The sequence below is a fragment of the Manduca sexta genome, chromosome 13 (genome assembly GCF_014839805.1).
Source record: "Manduca sexta isolate Smith_Timp_Sample1 chromosome 13, JHU_Msex_v1.0, whole genome shotgun sequence".
Lineage (NCBI taxonomy): Eukaryota > Metazoa > Arthropoda > Insecta > Lepidoptera > Sphingidae > Manduca > Manduca sexta.
The window spans coordinates 1,153,287-1,173,104 of NC_051127.1; the positions used below are offsets into that span (position 1 = coordinate 1,153,287).

Here is a 19,818-nt window from a genome sequence, read left to right on the forward strand (position 1 = left end):
GCTCTCCGCCACAAAGACGGAAAGATACCAGTGCTGGGAGGCGTTAATGATATGACATGATTGGTAGAATGATGACGATGATGACGACTGATGTTGTCACAGCCAGTGGCACTAGATTTAATGGACAGGATGACTTTTCTAGTTTCACCCAATGGCACAGAAGAAAAATGAAAAGTATTAATGTTAGGCCTGGATAGACCCGCTAAGAAATCCATGGTACGACGCCTAGCTTTGGTGATCAATCATGGTAACAGATGTGAAATTTTTATTAATGTCATCCAAACCAATAGTCGCACCGTGGAGATCTATGTTTTAACTTTGCCAATACCCAGAGTTCCAAGAAATCTCCAGATACTGACGAGGAAGAAGAAATATTACTGAGAATTTGTCGGCGTTTAGCATTACGTACCATCTGGTTACACCGATTCCTTGCAGCCTTAAAACGGCACCAGTTCTCCTCCGAACGATAACTTCTATACTGGCGAAGAGCCCGATCCCTTCGTCTCATCGCCATCCTAACCTCATGTGTAATCTATGGTGCAGGACGACGTTTTAATTTAATTTTCTTTAAATATCAATATAATCATCAACAGAGGTGGCTGCCAATAGGTGATCCCAGTTAAAGTTAGCAGCGTCTCCTTTCAGCTTATCGGCATCAATGCGACCAAAACTACGCAAGTGTAATATCTTAAAGGGGAATTTGGGAGGTTTTAGGGCGTAAGACATGTAGATGAGATCATGGTGAGAGAAGCCAGGAACGGGAAATTGACCGTGGGAGAAAATAGGGGAAGGAGCAGAGGTGATGATAATGTCAAGCCAAGTGTCGTGACCATCCATATTATGGTGGGTAGCAGGCAGTGGTAGGACATGCAGTTTATCAGAATCAAGGACAGTAAGGAGTTTACGAGATCGCGAAGAATATCTGGCAAGTAGATCAGTATTTAAATCACCCATGATTATGTGATGAGCATATTCTGATCTTAAAGTTTCCAGACTGGAGAAGTAATCAAGAGATCGGGGACAGTAAATAACAGGTAGAAAGGTTTTCACTCTCTTGACCCAAACTTCAAGAAACAGAAATTTCGCATAAGCAGCATAAGAAGCAAAGGAAGATATTACAGTTTTATATTTCAGGTCGCTACGTAAATATATAACGACTCCGCCCCCTCCCCTGTCAACTCGATCATTTCTAATCAAAATGAAACCAGGGAGGGAGTAAAGGGTAGAAGGAAGGTGAGGTTTGAGCCAGCTCTCAGAAATCAGAACGGCATGAACGTTGGCTTACGAAAATAATCTCTTTTCATTCAGCCTTTAACTAATTACTAAGCTGTCATTAAAATTTGACATTTAATTACTAATTTAAATGTAAGTATATTTCCTATTTTTCTAATATTTCTTCAAATACCGGAAATACCGAAAATACCGGAATACCGGAATTTATTTTAGGTCAATACCGAAAATACCGGTTTTGAAAAATGGTCCGGTATTGCGACCCCTAGTAGCGACATGTAAAAGTGTAATACGATGATTTGATTTTATAGGGGTACTGTCTGCCTGTCTTTACTCTGATCATCGAACACTCGAGGGAGATAAGAATATCGTGGAAGAGAAAAGACTTCAAGCATTGTCAATTTACACTAACGTCAATGATTAATTAAAACATAAACCAACAAACACACATTACGCATTTATCCCCGAAGAGTTATGCAGTGGCGGAACCAGGGCACCCAGTTTTCGCCAAGTATGTTCCGTCCCATTATGTGATAAGGGGGCGAGCCTACCGCCATATCAGGCACAAGTTACAGACTCCGGGCTGATACTGGGCAGAAAAAAACCCAAATATCACTTTGCTCGACCTGGGATTCGAACCCAGGATCTCAGACCGCTGCCGTACCACGCATGCAGTACAACTACGTCACCGAGGCAGTCAATTATTATTTGGGCACGGTCTTTGGGGATCGCGAACAAGGCAATCGCCCAGGACCTCGCTTGCAAGGGGCACTAAGCAAAAACATTACGCTCCATGGGCAAATCGGTAAAAGGCCACGCAAAGATCTGCCTCCCTCGCATGACTTAAGGGTGCTATTGACTCGGATCAAGATCGGGAGAATAGGAGACTTAAAAATATTATACTTATTATGATAAATCGGTATCAATATACTTAAACATAATCCAAATAGATACACCTATTTTCGCCTACAAGAGCCGTTGGATAAATAAGTTCTATACTACAAAATAAAACAAGCATTGAAATGAAAAGGCGGCACGTCCCCGGATATGGAGAAAACATTTAGATGACTCACAAATACATATTTGTGTCGAGTTTGATGTGGGACCGAAACCCTTAACAGTTACTGATATACACAACTACCGGCTTTAGGATGGGATGAGACAGAATGTCCTTCGGGGGCACGGGCTCCGACTTTAACGTCATCATAATTAATGCACATAAGGGTATTGGCAAGAAATTTATACTAGGGCCATAATAGTTAAAATACGGCCGGCCCTGCTCGCATGAGATAATTCTACACTCATCACTCGCAAGTCATAAAATGCCGTTTCAAGCCTTGCACTCAATTCTCACACATATTATATAAACTTTGTCGTGGTTTAAGAGCTAGCGCGATGGTCTGTGTACATTGAGGCTATCTGTGACATCAGACCATTGCCTAAATGTTGAACATTGATAAAGAATGTTTAAAATTATGTCAATCGCTGACAGTTATTTCTACAATTGGCAGTTATATAAAATTAATATTTTCGTTAAGTTTTCTAATTTTCAGCGCAATCTTTTGAATTTTTTCTTTCATAAGAACCTTCTGACAATAACAAACACAACAAAAAAAAAATTGTGAAATAGGGATTCATTTTTATATTATATATAGATATTTTATTAATTAATTATAATTTTCTTTTTTTTGTTAGTGATTAATAACTTTTACCAATAACATCTACTATACTGTAAAACAGATTTTTAAGTGAAAAGTTTATTGATTTATATATTTAATAATTTTAACTAGTCTATGAGAGTCAACAATCTTGTATGTTATCCATCTAAATTAATAAATAAACGAAATTTTGTCAATACGGCTTTCTTTGTAGCATTATTTTATGGACTCCAATAAGACTTTAGATCAAGAGTACATAATGTATCTTGGAAATATACTTTTAATAATTCAAATGATGCAATAATCATAAAATATATCATAATCATAGACTAATCAGCAGGCATTTAATACACAAAAACTTTTTTTTTTTCACAGGTAGGGATAATATTTTATGTAGACATAAAAAACCATATCACTATATAAAAGTTTACTTTAATATCTATAACAATTTATAACTTTAATATTTTCAGTATCACAAAATATATCATCATCATCAGTTAGGCGTAGATCCAGTGTTGCCGGCAGCAACTTCCTTCTCCAAAGCATGTGAAGGTGGATGCTCCAGCACATTGTCTATTAAACCAAAAGATTTTGCCTCCAATGGAGACATGAAGCAGTCACGCTCCATAGATCCTTGTACCTTCTCTAAGGGCAAACCAGTGTGTCTCACATACAAATTATTTATCTGAGCCTTCAACTTCAATATCTCTTCTGCTTGTATCTGTATGTCAGTAGCTTGGCCCCGCACACCTCCAGAGGGCTGGTGGATCATGATACGAGAATTGGGTAATGCGTGTCGCATGCCTGGAGCTCCTGCTGCTAACAACAAAGACGCCATACTGCAAGCCTGACCTACGCACCATGTCGCAACGGGCGGCGTGATGTACTGCATTGTATCATAAATCCCTAAACCAGCAGTCACGTTACCGCCTGGCGAGTTTATGTACAAGTGGACCGGTTTCTTAGTAGATTCTGATTGCAGGAACAGCAGTTGAGCGACAACCAATGAGCTTATTTCGTCAGTGACAGGACCCATCAAGCAAATGATTCGTTCGCGCAGAAGTCTAGAATAGATGTCGTAGGCGCGTTCCCCTCTGCCAGTCTGCTCCACTACGATAGGTATCATGCCTAGTCTACTCGGAAGGCTTGTACTTATGTTCCTTTTCGCAATATTTACATTGTGCACACCAATACATACCCCTCTTGTAATTTGACGAACGTAATTTAACGCCATGGTTTATTTTGATGCTAAGTATTAACTGGAATATGTATTTTTTAAAATAATATCTACGGTAAGATCTCTTCAGTTGTTGATTTGATATAATTTCTGAAACTTTCTATTTATTTACTACTTTGAAAACCATTTTTGTACTCGTGAAAGCTAATGTCAATTTGACATACGTTTGACTACTGACATTTGACCGGTAAATTTCACTAGAGACGGAATACGCGTGTCTATGGTGTAGAAAAATCTACTAAATCGACTACGAAATTAGAATACCTGCGAAACTTTGTGAATAATTTTATTTGGTTTTTGACCTGGGAATCCTAAGTTTTTAAGTTGGTTTCCATGCTGAAGTGTTTCCACCTATGAGGTCCATGTTTATGTTGATGTTCAACTGCATGTTTTTAGCTTATTTCAGATTTGAAGAGTAATTTTACTATTATTTGAGTATAACCAAACCACAGTATTACATGAGCTTTGGTTAACAAAGATTCATAAAAACTATAATGGTAAAAAAAATAAAAGTAGGTATATCTTGAATAAAAATCACTGATTTAATAAGTATCACAATGCCATAATCCATTGCATAGGGTACCATCACATAATATCATAAAATAAAACCTAATTTGAACAAAATTATACACAATATACAAAATATACAACATTGAAAGTTATAAACATTACAAAAATTCAAATGTCTAGGAATTACAGAACTTTCACGTTAGACCACATAACAAGTTTATATATTATATGTCAGACATTCATGAGGTCCTAGTTAGAAGTGTTATCTTTTACAGTAATAATTATTTGTATACTAGCATTCCAATTTTTACATCATACGCATAAAGTTGACTTAGTTTGAAATAGCAATTAATAAATACCAATATAAGCCAAAATAGTTTTGGCAAGTTTCTTTAAATGGTCATACATAACACACAAAGTAAAAACATTGCAGTTTTTAATGCCAATAATGTTTCTCATAAACTGCATTTGGTTACATTGTGATTGACCTCACAGCCATCAATTTAAGCCTTTTGAATAGGATAGTTTGCATGAAGTCTCCACAGTAAACATTGACAAATCTTGTATTATGCATGTCTTTGCCAGTTTATACATACTTTATCCAATATTATACCAATGTATTTAAATGTATACATTATTATATAGCATTGTGTCCGATTTTGATAATACTAAGTTATTTCTTGTAGTTTCAAGATGGCCATACTCTTAAGATAACTATGAAACCTTATTTTGCTGCTGTCTTCGCCGCAACCTCATCAATGCCTCTTGCCTCTTCTGTTCCAACAGTACTTTCAAATCAGTGAAGTTATTTATTTTGGTTTCTGAATTATGTTTATTTTGTTGAGATATTGGTGCTTTAGGTTGAAATTTGGAGTTTTTCACTTTTGAAGTTATGGGCAAATTAGTTTTTGTATTATTTGTGTTTGATTGAGTATTATTTTGTGTACTTGGTAAGTTCTTTTGTGTAGTAGTACTACATTGAGTTGATGTAAATGGTAAAAGTCGTTTGGCAAGAAGTTTCTCTCTGGCTAGCTGATGTTTTCTTTTAATTTCTTCAGGAGTACAACGAATAGGAGAGTCTCCTAGCACTGAAAATAAAATAAAAATATGACATTATTTTTCAGGCTGACTAAATTGAATGATTCCATGCTACATTATTTTGACTTATAATGATTATTATCTGGGTAAGAATTAAAGAGTTGGAAATATATCCATGAAAAAATAGACAGTACACTTTATAGTTATAAAAACATGAAAAATATTTTATAAAAAAATTTACCTGATGAATTTTCAGTCTGGTTATTGTGTGGCATTGTATTATATCGTCCAAAAACCATTCCACTTGTTGAAGGCTTGTTATTATCCATCATTAATGGTGACTCAGGCATGGAATTATGTCTTCCAAAAGATTTAGACATTGGACTCCCATCGACAGCCTTTAAATCAGTCTTTTTGGACACATCTAATTTTACTGGCATCTGTGTGAGTTGTTCAAAAACGCTATCATTCAAATTGCCGAACATGCTATCAAACGAATCATCTTTCAGATGTGGAGAATCACTCTTTTTTACTTTTTTTATTCTAGGCGACTCTAATTTTATGTTACCTAATATGATATCCATTGAATCATGGTTTATTTTTAATTTTGTATTAGAGTTATTGTGTATTAAATTAGAGGTATTGTGTTTTTCATAATATGGCCTTTTCGATACAGGTTTCTCATCCATTATAATATCTTCTACAATCTGACTTGCTTTTATCAGACATTCATTCATAGAATCATCAGAATCAAGAACATTTTCAGTTTCAGGTTTGTTGAAGTTTGAACTTAGAACATTTTTCCTTAAACAATTATTAGAACTCAGTCTTCTAGTGCCTTTTGGTGAACATTCCGGAGAAATACCAAATATGTCATCTTCACTACCAGAATGTTGTTTTTCTGTATGTTGTGCTTTTTTTGGAAATAATTCATGTAAGTTTTGGTTTAATTCAATAAGATCTTGAAACAGTTGCGTGTTTTTCTGAGTGGAGCGAAGATTCCGCCGTTTGGGCAGAGGTTTGTCAATAAGTTTGCTTCTCAATGTTCGTTTCGACTTCCGGCTGAGTGGAGTTGAGTTTTTGACCGTATTGGCTGTGCGCCCGGACTTTGGTGTGTAAAAATTCCACACGACATCATTTTCTCCTTCGGCTCCATCTTGCGTACAAAGAAAAGGTACAGGGCTCGCCGCTTCTGAAAGCGAATCACTGTCCCTCGTCGGTGACTCTGCTCTGTGTTCCGGCGTTGAACACGATTGCACTGAAATATACAGATTACAGAACATTATAAATGGTTTATTTACTAAGCAAGCGCACATATGTGCGTTATGTTAAGGGCTTGAGGAATAAAAAATATACTTACGACCCTTGTTCATTTTCGATACCATTTTAGAAATGTTTTTTTATTCTCTCGTTAACAGGAAGTTGTACGAGATCAACAGTCTAATTTGCGACAGTTATAATTGATTATCTTCATTACAAAAGTTAAAATAAATAATATCGTTTTAAAATTTACGAATTACAAACTTTTTCCATAACATATGACAACTGACAAATGACACTTTGAATTTTGACATTTGTTACAGATTGTTATACCAAGTTTCTCGAACTCGCACGTATTATAAAACCAAACACCTAAGGGGCATCACGGGGACTTCAACGCCATCTGTAAATTATAGTCTCATATTTGATTCTATATTTTTCATAGTTGTAATATATTCTGTCTTTTGATAAAGGTCAAAATCCTGTTTAAATATTGCTCAGCTTATAAATCAATAAATACACAAGCGTCAATCTAACTATAATTTTATGATTGACGCATCTTATTTGTAAATATTTGGACTTATCCATTTTGAAATTTTATTGCAGCAAAATAAAAATCATGGTAAAAATTACAAAGCTATATCAAAGATTAAAGCTATTGAAAACAAAAAAGAGTGTTTCGTTGTTTATTTTCCGGGATAATATCATGATACCTAGCCCATTTACCAGCGGAATGTTTGCCGGCAAACATGACAGCTACATGACATTACGCGTGTCACGGGAATATAACCTTATTATTCACTACACAATAAGGTTATTTTTCCGTGACACGCGTAATGTCATGTAACTGTCATGTAGCTGTCATGTTTGCCGACAAACATTCCGATGGTAAATGGGCTAATACCTACCCACCCATAATAATAATCATTGTATTGCAACTGGCAACACTAATACCCGCATCCTCATTGCTCAGAAATAAAACTACATTTGACGGTTTGTCAGTTGACGTCTGGCGCGCTGTTCAGACAAACGTGTGTATTTGTTTTTTTTGCGCTCGAAATGCGCCTTCGGAAGTGACATTTTTTAGTGTAAAAGTGTTCAAGAACTCGTGAAAAATGTTGGCGGACGGCGAAGTTGTTGGTGACGGTTCATGGAACCTCACGATTTACGTGACAGATCTAAACGAAAAACGCACAATGGTCGTGAAAGGAGACATGCACATCGGCGGGGTAATGCTGAAACTGACTGAGAGCTTCGGTGAGTGAGCGGAATTCATGCAGTATCTTTTAAAAACAAAATTGTTTACTCAACTGTGTCCTATTCTAAATTCAAATTTTAACGCTTATTTAACCATCACATTCATTTAGCTAAAGATTTTCCAAGTACAAAATTAGCCTATTATAACCTTGAATGACTTGTATGTAAAAATTATACTATTTGTGAAAATTACTAAGGCATTATTATGGATTCGATGTGGAGAAACAATTGACTCACGTTTCAGCATAGTAAATACACATAGAGTATTTTCAATAGAACTTTTGGATCAAGTAAACAAACATTGTTAAAATGTATAGTTAAAGTATTACGAGTATTATAACCTATGGGCCATAACAATTTCAAATCCATTAATCATAAAAAACATATATTATTCATATAAAGAACAGTTTTTTTCTGTTGTTATGTTTAAAAATAGTTCATTAAAACAGAGCCGATTATCAGCCCGGAGTCTGGAATTTGTGCCCGATATGGCGATAGGCTCGCCCCCTATCACATCATGGGACGGAACATACTTGGCGAAAAGTGGGTGCCCTAGTTGCGCCTCTGCATACCCCTTCGGGGATAAAATGCGTGATGTTATGTATATGTATGCATTAAAACAGAGATGATTTTATAACCTTACAGCAAAATAAATCTTATTAATTCATAACATGTTTGCCTGTAGGTCCCGTCTATTGTATATTTTTACTGAAAAAATATTGCATATACATACATTAATCGCAGAGATTGTCTATGTTCCAAATTTAATTTATGCATTGAACAATTTCTGCATTTACTTTTAATGTATCAATGATGTAAACAAAGTAAAAAATCTAATTATAAATTTTGGTTGGTATAATGCATTGTCTGTACACCTTATAACTGGTTTCCAAACAATAGCTAGTTTCTTTCCTGTTCTTCACCGTAAAAAACTGATTAACAGAATCTAAATAATGTTTATCTATTAATGAATAAAAATAAATTAATTAATTCTATGAAAAAAATGAATACTTCAGAACTAGCAATTTGTTTCACATAATAAAATGAATAACTTATTGAATACAATAATATAGCAGTACCAGGATGTCATTGGTACAAACACTCCATGTTAATAATATAAATATATTAAGCATTTTCAGGAAAATATGGTATCCATCATTTTGTTCTTTTGACTATAATGGATATTTTTTTAATATTTCTAAAATATTTATAGCATATTTGTATTCAATTACATGAATAATAATCATTAAAATACTACAAATATACCATAAATATTGTAGAATTAATAGAGAAAAAACCGGCCTAGTAAAAGTATGAACAGTCAGTTACAATGTTCTTCTTGAAAAGGCTTGACAGGTAAAGCATCAATTTCATTACTCAAAAAGCCCACTTTTTCTGAGCTATATAAAATCTTGACTGATCATATAAGCTTGTATCTTGTCACTTATAATCATAATAAATCAGAGTAAATTAGTGTGATACCTAATCATAGTAGTTTGCAAAGAGCTATGTAATGCATTTTATAGTAAATAGATAATTTGAAATAAACAACCTTATCAGAAAGTTTACTCGGCAAACATAATCTGTTGCATTGAATTTTCATCATTAACCAACGATCTTCACAAATCAATAGCACATTTAATATTGTTGTAAATTAATATGCAACATGCAATACTTATTTTATTGCAAAACTCACACATAATTACATCTCATGCTAAATATAGCCCATTGGGATTGGTTTGCGACATTAGCATTATCAATATTCATAATATTCATCATTCTTCAGAAGCCAGTTTGGCTTGCTTACTGGTCTTGCCCGATTTAAAGAGCAAATAGAGCGAGACGGCAACATCATTTGCGGGAAAGGGAGGAGAGATGCGCGTACGCAGGTCGCGAGCACGCGTCCTTCGCGGCCGATTATGTGTTGTGCTGTCGGGTTTTTTGCCTACGTCTGTACAGGTGAACTACCGAAAAGTTATGTGACTTCACTACTTTGTGTGGTGCCATTGGTTCCACTTACTCGTATTTTCATTACTACGCCCGATAGTCTATTCATTGATACTGGATTCTGGGAGTACGCCAAATGATTAGATCATTACAATGTGGGTACGAGTGATCGCATTGCGGAGTTCTCTGAATTATGAATAATTTTATTTTAACTTGTACCTTTGTATAATAAAATAACTTTTGAGTAACATTCCTGACCTTTAAGCACTTCAAATAAATTCACAAGAAATTGACGTACGTCATACATGTTGTGAAGGACACCACGTATGTATGGTCTAACAAAAATAAAAACAGTCTTATCAAAAAATAAACCAACTTCAAAAACAACTACAAACCAAAAAAATATTTAAACGAGGTTAATTTTATTTAGACACTGACTCCAAATATAAATTTTATATATCTACGTACCTATGTAAAGTTAATTTGTTTCTGCTGCTGTAACCGTTAATATTGTATAGCATGTAAAACCTTCAAATATCCCGCTTAATTCGATTTTCGTCCAAGCAAACACATCGGCCGTGTGAAATGGAATTGGTAAACATCCGAGACGCGTAAACAATTTAAAATTTCTCACCTACGCGAACGCGACTTGATAACTTTCAAAATGGCCGCTGATTTTCGCCCACTTACCGCCAAAACTCGCTTGTTGTCTCATTTAATTAAGTGTCTATTCAAAAAGTGCTTCGTAGTCGTATTTTGTGTTTGTTAGTATATTTATCATCCCATGGTCGTATTTACATCTATAATTGTGAATATTTATGTTAAGGTGAATGGGTTTTGATGTCCCGATATTCGATAATCATGTGGGTTACATACCTATCTATTACGTAATTGCCCATTTATAACTATATAAATCAAATCACTTGAATGATTATTACTTTAGCATTTGAGTAGTAGTTTGCTGCACACAGTGTCGCATCAGAACGACGATAAAACTATCTCTTTAATCAGTTTTGTCATTCGAATAAAATACTTAGCGGAAAAAAATCTGAGATACTGTACGTTACCTTACCTACATGCTATTTACAACTTAACAACAATTTATCGCTATTAAACAAATATGCTCTTAACGACTTTGATAATGCAACAGGCAATATCAAGGAATGTACTGTGTAAATTTGATATTGTTTACATTTGTGAGAACGAAATCAAAGATCAAGAATATGGTTAGTATAAACAAATTAACTTTGATCGACGTACGAATTTTAACATGGAATTTCCGTTATGCATGCCGATATCAACAATAAACACGTGATTATAGCTTCGGTATAAAATATTACATACAATCAACGGATAATATTGTCAAATGAATGTAGATATCTGAAAGAAGGTCCTGTGTTTTGACTCACTGCATATAATGATGGCTATAAAGCTCATTCTTACTTGATCTTGAGCACGGCTTCCTATTGCGAACGGTTTATTCCATACATATTTATTGTAAATTAATGTAAACTGTTTTATGGTTGCAGTACGCGATGTAAATAATATTGGATTGAAGCTAGCGTTAGACCTTTTGAATATAGGTGATTATTATGTATTCATTGAACAGATTTTGATGCAATTTAGCAGAAGATCGAAGGTTACTTTATAAAGAAATCAGTTTGTACATTGCGAAGTAACAGGCAAACCCAATAAAGGTATAAATAACAACCTGCAGTATGATTAAATCATGTTAAACATGTAAACGTCTGTACCGGTTAATATTCATACTTTTTATAAAAAAAGACTGGTGAAATCATGCAACATAGTTGACTGCATCCACTATTATAGCAACTTGTAAGATATGCGCTGGTTAATTTATATAGGGTAATGGCTGACTGTAACCACTGGTATTCTTTAGATCAACAGTCTGCCGACTTAATGTTTTTTTCTTTGAACTGTTTATGTACCATTTATCATTTTAAGGCACATACATATAATCTCAATTTATTAATAATGAGAAATTGCAACTGAAAAGGTTTGTATTCATTAACTTAATAATATTTATGCTACATTGCGCTCTTTCTTATAGTTTCGCAACTAATTTTGCCCTAAAGGAATTTCTCTGGTCGTAATAAGATAGCAGCGTATATCCGTATAGGTTGCGTAACCTAAATATTCCCGATAATAGATGCCTATAAGATAGGTTTATATTTACAAGCGTGAAAATTGCGAAATTTTGTAAATAAAGCTATGTGAAAATGAAAGTTCGCACGTATCGATCAAACATTTGTCATTACGTCAATGTTTATCAAATCTCACATTCGCGGTGATAGTGTTATCACTAGAACTCTGTCACGGCTTTCATTTGATTTTCGTGAGGTAGTATTTTTCGCTTTTCTATTATGTAGGTACATTATAAATTCTAGAAAATCTAATCTATTATAATTGCTTTATCTACCCATAATAGTGCGATAGATGACATGCTACTCCAAGTAGATATTACTGATCATACTTGATAAGTAATATACATTTATTCTAGTACTTATTTTTAATAGCAAAATTACGTTCATTTACTCTATTCTTGTAATAAGCATTTTATTCGAGGTTGTCATAAATTTCACAATTATTGCCAGTATTAATAAAATCCAATCTGTATGCATGAAAATGTAGCTGCTTACAAACTAAAACGACCTTTTTCTGATAAATGAAACACAAGTTCATCTTACATCGTTTGTGTTAATTTATTAATTTGTCTCTTACGCTGTTTATTTTGAGATCTGCAAGTGTAATTGAGTCAGATTGATCCAAGGCTCACGTTTCGTTCGCCCTACAACTCATGACATTGAGTCTCAAATCTCAATGAATGTCGATAGCGATATGATAATTTTTTTTTTTATAATGAAATCTTAAATACCATAACTCATGATAGCAAATTTAATAGTGTGTGTGGTTGATAAGATTATTCTTGTAATCAGAATTACGTTATGTATGCGGTAAATTACGGTAATATGTTATATCTCAGACAGGAATTGTTAATAAATATGAAAATTAGTGTTGCCATCGTCTGTAAAAATCTTAAAACAACGAAATCTAATGCAACCGTAGCGCAACGATGCCAATAAATGCATATAAAAATGAAACTCTGAGCTTTTCCTTGTAGACGGATGCGTGTACGCACGTTCCGAGAAGCCGACATCGAGTCGTGTGTTTCCGGCGCTACACCCGCGACCCCCGCCCTCCCTCACCGCGCCGCGCACCATCGCCCCTTTCCCGAGTCCCGGCGCGTAGATAACACGTTATCATCCGCTCATTGTTCCTCTGCGTTGATGAGGTACTTGACCATTCGGTAGCTAAGGGCGTTGACTTGATTATTTTTAGCCAGCTAAACATTTCTAGTAGCCAGAAAGGCGATTTGGTTGGTGTGAACGAGAGTTTACAGCCGGTATTCTAAACGTTTTTGCTAAGTTTGTTTATGATATGCCCGTATTCGTTTGTGTTATGAATGTTTCTGGAAACAATCATTGAAAAAAATAAATTATGTGTATTAATATTTAACAGGAAAATGTTATGTCGAATAACGGGTTATGGTTAATTTATAAATAACTATAGGACGATGACAAGTAAATGACTCGAATGAACCTCGATGCATACCTAAAGCGTACATTTGCTGCTGTTAAAACAGAAAACAATATCATCGCGCCGAGTAACTATTTGCTACTGTAAAAAACAATTTCTTCGCCCCAAGTAACTATTTGCTGCTAAAAAAACAATATCTTTGCTCCAAGTAACAAGGGAACCTTGGTCGAGAATATTTAAAAAGAACCTTCGATTAATTAGGCAAAAGTCGCATTTAGCCAGTACACTACACCATCCTCGGAAGGACTGGTCGGCACCAAAACATCGCTTAACTGAAAATGGAAAATTCCGGTCCATTGTTACGGGAAGCTAATAGTATTTAATGAAACCTTATCTGGAAAAACCGCGTAAGCTATTACCTTCCCAGTTATTTTCCATTATATCTGGATACATTAATGTTATCAGGACGCGGTGCGGGACGTGCTATCTACTGCGATAATGTATGACATCCTATACGCATAATAAAGGCCTTGTGACAATGTCTCGTCCTGCATCGACTACGTAGTTTCCAAAAAGTCTAAAAGCTATGTTGGAAGATTCCAAATGCAACGTATCTTATTAGTAATGTCTGCTGTACATACATATTATAGTATTTCAGAGAATAAACAAACCCGGGTTACTGATAACTTAAGGACATGCTGCTGTTTTTATAATTTGATTTAATTTAATTTTTCATATTTATCTGTGATTTGCGAATGGAAAATAGAATGTGTCATCTAACAGGGCGGAAACCATCGATATATATGGCGGAAACTAGATTAATCTATTGAAAACTGATACTTCATTAGCATTATGTTATTACTAGATTTATTATTATTTATTACCACGTCATATGTTGTTCGATTTTTTCTAATACACATAGAGGGTAGATCCCATAGAGAATGTTGACGGCAGGCGAACTATTCTTAACATATTTATCTTGCTTCTAGTGAGGCAAGGACAAGTTAACAAGCTAGAAAATAATATCACACGATATAAGCCATATGAAAATTTATTAAAACCACTGTCGGTTGCTTCTACGAGTAAACACACTAAGGAGTAAACCACCTTTAAGGTTCATACAAACCCTCGTTTGACCTTTTATCCTTGCTATACATTGTACTTTGTACTAGCATATTCACCAGTACTGCATTGTTCACATATATCGGCAGGATGTTGTTGCCGTTAGCTCCGCGAATGGAATTACATTAATTTATCGAATACGTATTCAAGTAATATGTAACGTTATATTTATAGTTTGAAGGAAATATTCAATTGAACAACACCCGATGTTAAAACGTTTAACTTAGCTATGGAATTAAACGTCGTTTAGACGGAGTAATACTGGTACGCAATTATTGCTAGCAATAATTTTCAGGTTAATTGCGTCATACTGTGTGATACGCAGGTGAAAACTAAAAACTTTTTGAATATCTCTCGTTTACAATTATTGTTTAGGCCAAGCCTGTCAAAGCCAGTGCGAATTGCATCGCATGTTCAGACGGGGTAACTTTTTAATGCCTTTCAAGATTTGCACGTGCGAGGCAAAACAATTGCTTCAATGAGGCTTAGTGTTAATCGTAAAAAAACTAAGCAGTATATTACATACGTGTTCTTTAATAGTTAATTCGTTCTGCCCGTAATGACTTGTCAAAACTACTTAAAACCAATGTCACTATACAAAAAAAAGTATTACACAAGATTAACGCCGGTGTACAACCGGAATTTGAAGTGTCTACGCGATAGAACATTGCTGTTTGTCTTAAAGGAGTCCTGAATTAAGTATATTCGTAAGTAACTAGTCCCGAGTTACGACTAAATCTTACACTTTAAGGTGAAAGGTCAAAATAAATATACCAAAAAAGATTTTAAGCAATATTTTATAAATTTTTAGCACGCATCGATTGGAGCATGGAATAATAACATTTCTGAGGATCACAGAAACAATAGAGAATTTTAAAATTACTTTACCTATCCTTTCTTTTCATACGAGCCGTTCACCCACAGCTATGCTATAAATAAAAACTTATTAATATTACAAGTCAGTCTCAATCAAAAATGGCGGTTTCCCCATTACGTAAACAACTTGTCTATAACTTATCATAATTGATTAATCTACAAATCAAGTACGTTCAGTCACTGGTGCCAGTTGCAAGTTGCCACCAACTAAGGCTGTGCATGGGCTAACGGTCGCGCGCATTCCGCCTCCGCGCCGGACCATTGGCTAATTACTGGGACCCTACGGCAATGATCCCTTGCGTATGCCAATTGGATTGCTTCATGTGTTATTGCTTATTTTTAACCAATTCCGAAGGAGGTTGCTGTTATTTTAGAGTCCGTGCCTAATTTCAATTGACAACTATGATAAGTAACAAATATACAAGACTACAGTTACTGAAAATAAATAAATACATGAATACAGTAACATAAAACGTTCAATTGAACACCAACTCCAAACAAATATTGAATTATGCATATTATAAACTTTTAAAAAATTAACAAAATGATTACATTGCTTGTCATTTTATAATTTACTTAACCCGTATATTATACATATAATTCCAATATTTTTGTGAATTGCAGTGGTTTTTTCATCTTCGGTGGTGGCATTTATAACGACTAATAGTTATGATGTTTCTGTATTTTAGGTTTCTATTATCACAAAAATACTAAAAACCTGCTCATATCGTTTGATTGTAAACGATGAGTAAGGTTTATCTGCAGGTGTAACAAATGTGTCAAATGTCGATTTTAAGAGTGTTATATTACGTTTATCATTGCAGTTATTTTTTTGGGACGAGTTGCCATTTTTTGCGATGGGTTCATGAGTCGGTTCAATAAAAACCTTAAATGACCGAAACAGATATGGACATGTCCATTTCGTTCCATATTAACACCAATATTTATTTACAGTATTATTATTTAGTTACAATATTTGCTAGTGGCACCCAAACTAAGCTACGCTTGTATCTTGGGCTGCCACATTAAAAGTCACATATAAGTATTTAGCCGCAAGCAGAAAACAATGCAATTTATAATACTTAACTTAATATACTTATCTCAGATATCGACCTTGCTTATGGGAACCACCTTAAATCCAAATATTTATATCATCCATAAAAGTATTCATGCATAAACGTAAAAACATAAACCCATTGGTCCACACGTGCGTATTTGCAATTCAAAGTGAGAATAATAAAATATTTTAATAGGTGTGCATATGCTTGCATGTGCCAACCTTTTGTTCAAACTATGACTCCATTCATTTAACCAAATGAAGTAGATTCTGTTCGTGTCATTCCCCAGCGGTGTCAATGGAGAGTCATCGAGGCGCAGTCACGTAATGTGTGTCGAAACGGCCCATTACTAATAAACATCAACCACTATGATTACTAATGACATTCTACACGTACAACTGGTCAATTTTTTCGTGACTCAACAAAATATTGAACACGTGATGGTGAGTTTAGTTGAGGCGATGATGAACAAACTGGATTTTCTCAGTTAATGTAGGCAATATAGGCAGGGGATTTTAGAAGATATGATTTTAAGTAAGGACACTCCTTGGCGGTTTCGAGTCTAATTTCATAGTAATTTCTATTGTCTGGATTCAACAGGGTTCGTCTGGAAACCCGACTCGCAAAAACAATCAATATATTTTCATCATGAGTAAACTTACTTACTATCTTAATCAGGACAACTTTTATAAATTAAAGTATCCTACATAAAGTATACTAGAATACAGAAAATCTTCAGTCGTCTCTTACCTTCCTTCACAGTATACCGCACACGTAACCAGCAGTAATGCACTCACCACACGATTACAGATTTATTGTATTTCCAGCGATGGTTTGATGCCTTACCTTCTCCAGTCGTGAACCGTTGAGAAATATGGTACCGTCCCGTGACATATAGCCGTGTATGCACAAAAACAAGACTTCTTGCCTCGGGCTATATCGAGTGAGTGAACATTGTCCGAAGGATTTGCCAATAGCACGACGCTACTCGACTGATGCATTGAAATTATGAAACCCAGCTAGGGCTAGCATATTGTTAGCAACGACGTAAAAGGCGAAAATTGAAAGGAATATCGTATTGATACTGGAATAAGTTTGAATCAAATGTGATGGTGCTACTATTAAAGTTGTCTACTGGTCCGTCAAATATTATTTATATCGAATGCTTATGATTTCCAATTGTGTATAATATATTACGTCCTATGATACAGTTTATGAAAACGTCGCTTTTCGAGGTGGCGATGTATGTATGTATAAGCTGATTTTTGGACTCTGAATTAATATTAGATTTTATAGATATCAGCATTAAACCCATGAACGTTAACTTAAAATTCATTGTGGAAACCGGAGACCAAACTATCATGTTTGAAACGTCAAGTGACAATGATTTCCGTCGCGTGCATTGGCAAATCGGAATACGAATTTTCATTGTTCGACCATTGTTATGCAAAACTACACGCGCTTCGATAGTTTACTCGTCATTTCAATATGACACATAATATATACGTGATACGAATATTTGAACGATTAATATACATTTAGTTCGATCTATTGTAATTAAAGGACATATCTTCGAAATTAATCTCATCAAGTTCACTAGAAATGAATTTAACTATATTTTCGTTAATTCATGCATTTGTAGTAAATAGTTTACGTGACTAAGTATACGTATGCTAAACAATATTCTAGTCGTAGTATCTATAAAATGAATATGTCAGTACAAACCGCAATGCCTTCATCCATAATGATTCAAGAACGCTCACGAGTCCGCGGCGGTCATGCATGATTCCGACCGGTTTTTCTGCAAAGCACACCAGTGACGTCATCTCGTGAAACCAAGTGAAGCCAGATACGATACAAATAAGGCAATAAAACTAAACCTGTGTGATTTCACCATTTTTGAAGATTCTTTGATCGTCGTTTATCGTTTGTGTAACAAATTATTAGATAAATTATCGTTCTCTTAATATGTTGGTAATGTATTTCAATATTATTTCTTAATGTACAGCAGATGTAATGAAGAGATAACATTATCGTCTATATATGTAACTTATTCACTTTGGCAACGCCGCAGATGTTAGGAAAGGTCACAAAACAATCATACAACGTTGATCATGCATTGCAATTTGCAACAACAGAGCGATATTAATATAGTACATTGGAACAACTTAGTTTTGAATATCAGCTCTCGAATTATTAAAGCACATTATTTTCTTCAACATATTTCGATTTACTATTCCATTGTTTCATTCATTCCACAAACTGTTCAACTCGTGTTTCTTTTTTGCCGCAATAAATCGTACTAGTTCTATTTTTAATTTTTATGAATACCCGTCTGACTTAATTCTAAGGTATATGCGATAAAAACACAACACGCACTGTTCTCCATGTTTACGCATCGCTTGTTGATATTTTGCCAAAGCTGTTGCTGGGCCGTTGAGGGCAATGTTTCCAAAACACAGGATCAAACGTTCCATAATGAACAAATAACTAGTATCGGATATTATTCCGTCTAAATATAAACTGTTAAGTGTGCTTTTGATGATTGTTTTCATTAGAACATTATCAGTGCCAGTTATTTAGGTCGGTTTAAGAAATGACACTTCATTAACGAACTATTACACAGTCATTAGTAATAACTTGGTCGTTTAATATCATTTAGTCTATGTTCTGTTTCTATTAGCACTGAGACCTTAACCCGAGTGACATGTGTCTGAACATGTGCTATTATTCTATGTATACAGATGTCACTTTCATGTGACTCGTGTCTTTTGTCTCTGATTGTTCACCAGGTCAAGGCTAGAGTGCCGCTTTTGTGTTTACGATTCCATTAAGCGCAAATGTTTCTTCTCCATTACTTAGCACTTTAAACTTTTTGCTTTTATTATGCTTTTGTTAGTTACTTATAGAGCTAGTTTTATTGTGGACCTATTAGTATGTTATTTTCTATAGCGCGGATAGTAAATATGCTGTTGATTAGAATAATCTATTGTATTGTATGTTTAATGCATCACAATATTACGTCTAATTTTCCTTGTTGGCATCGTTACACTGATAAATATGTTTA

At 34.7% G+C, this 19,818-nt stretch overlaps 3 protein-coding genes across 3 annotated transcripts in view; 1 reads left to right on the forward strand and 2 right to left on the reverse strand.

The window, feature by feature from the left end:
- Positions 1–3,300: 3,300 nt before the first annotated feature.
- Positions 3,301–4,290, reverse strand: LOC115452353 (ATP-dependent Clp protease proteolytic subunit). The gene has a single exon (XM_030180857.2). It carries the CDS (start codon positions 4,120–4,122, stop codon positions 3,382–3,384), a length of 741 nt encoding a protein of 246 aa, XP_030036717.1. The 5' UTR covers positions 4,123–4,290; the 3' UTR covers positions 3,301–3,381.
- Positions 4,291–4,642: 352 nt separating this feature from the next.
- LOC115452352 lies at positions 4,643–7,269 on the reverse strand. Its single transcript, XM_037438192.1, has 3 exons — positions 7,034–7,269; positions 5,915–6,931; positions 4,643–5,723 (listed from the first exon to the last, which is right to left on the reverse strand). Exons 1-3 carry the CDS (start codon positions 7,056–7,058, stop codon positions 5,350–5,352), a joined length of 1,416 nt encoding a protein of 471 aa, XP_037294089.1. The 5' UTR covers positions 7,059–7,269; the 3' UTR covers positions 4,643–5,349.
- A 590-nt stretch (positions 7,270–7,859) lies between these two features.
- Positions 7,860–19,818, forward strand: part of LOC115455059 (unc-112-related protein) — a 44,221-nt gene continuing 32,262 nt past the window's right edge. The window contains exon 1 of the mRNA XM_037438188.1: positions 7,860–8,190. Coding sequence (XP_037294085.1) covers positions 8,049–8,190 — 142 coding nt within the window. The 5' untranslated portion in view covers positions 7,860–8,048. The remainder of the gene's footprint in view (positions 8,191–19,818) is intronic.

What these genes read in the sequence shown, in the direction of transcription:
- LOC115452353 (XM_030180857.2), bottom strand. Translation starts at nt 4,122, where the DNA reads ATGGCGTTAAATTACGTTCGTCAAATTACAAGAGGGGTATGTATTGGT.
- LOC115452352 (XM_037438192.1), bottom strand. Translation starts at nt 7,058, where the DNA reads ATGGTATCGAAAATGAACAAGGGTC. An exon ending in ATCGAAAATGAACAAGGGTC is followed by an intron (nt 6,932 to 7,033) that starts GTAAGTATATTT and finishes TGTATATTTCAG; the next exon opens with TGCAATCGTGTTCAACGCCG. An exon ending in CCAGACTGAAAATTCATCAG is followed by an intron (nt 5,724 to 5,914) that starts GTAAATTTTTTT and finishes TTTTATTTTCAG; the next exon opens with TGCTAGGAGACTCTCCTATT.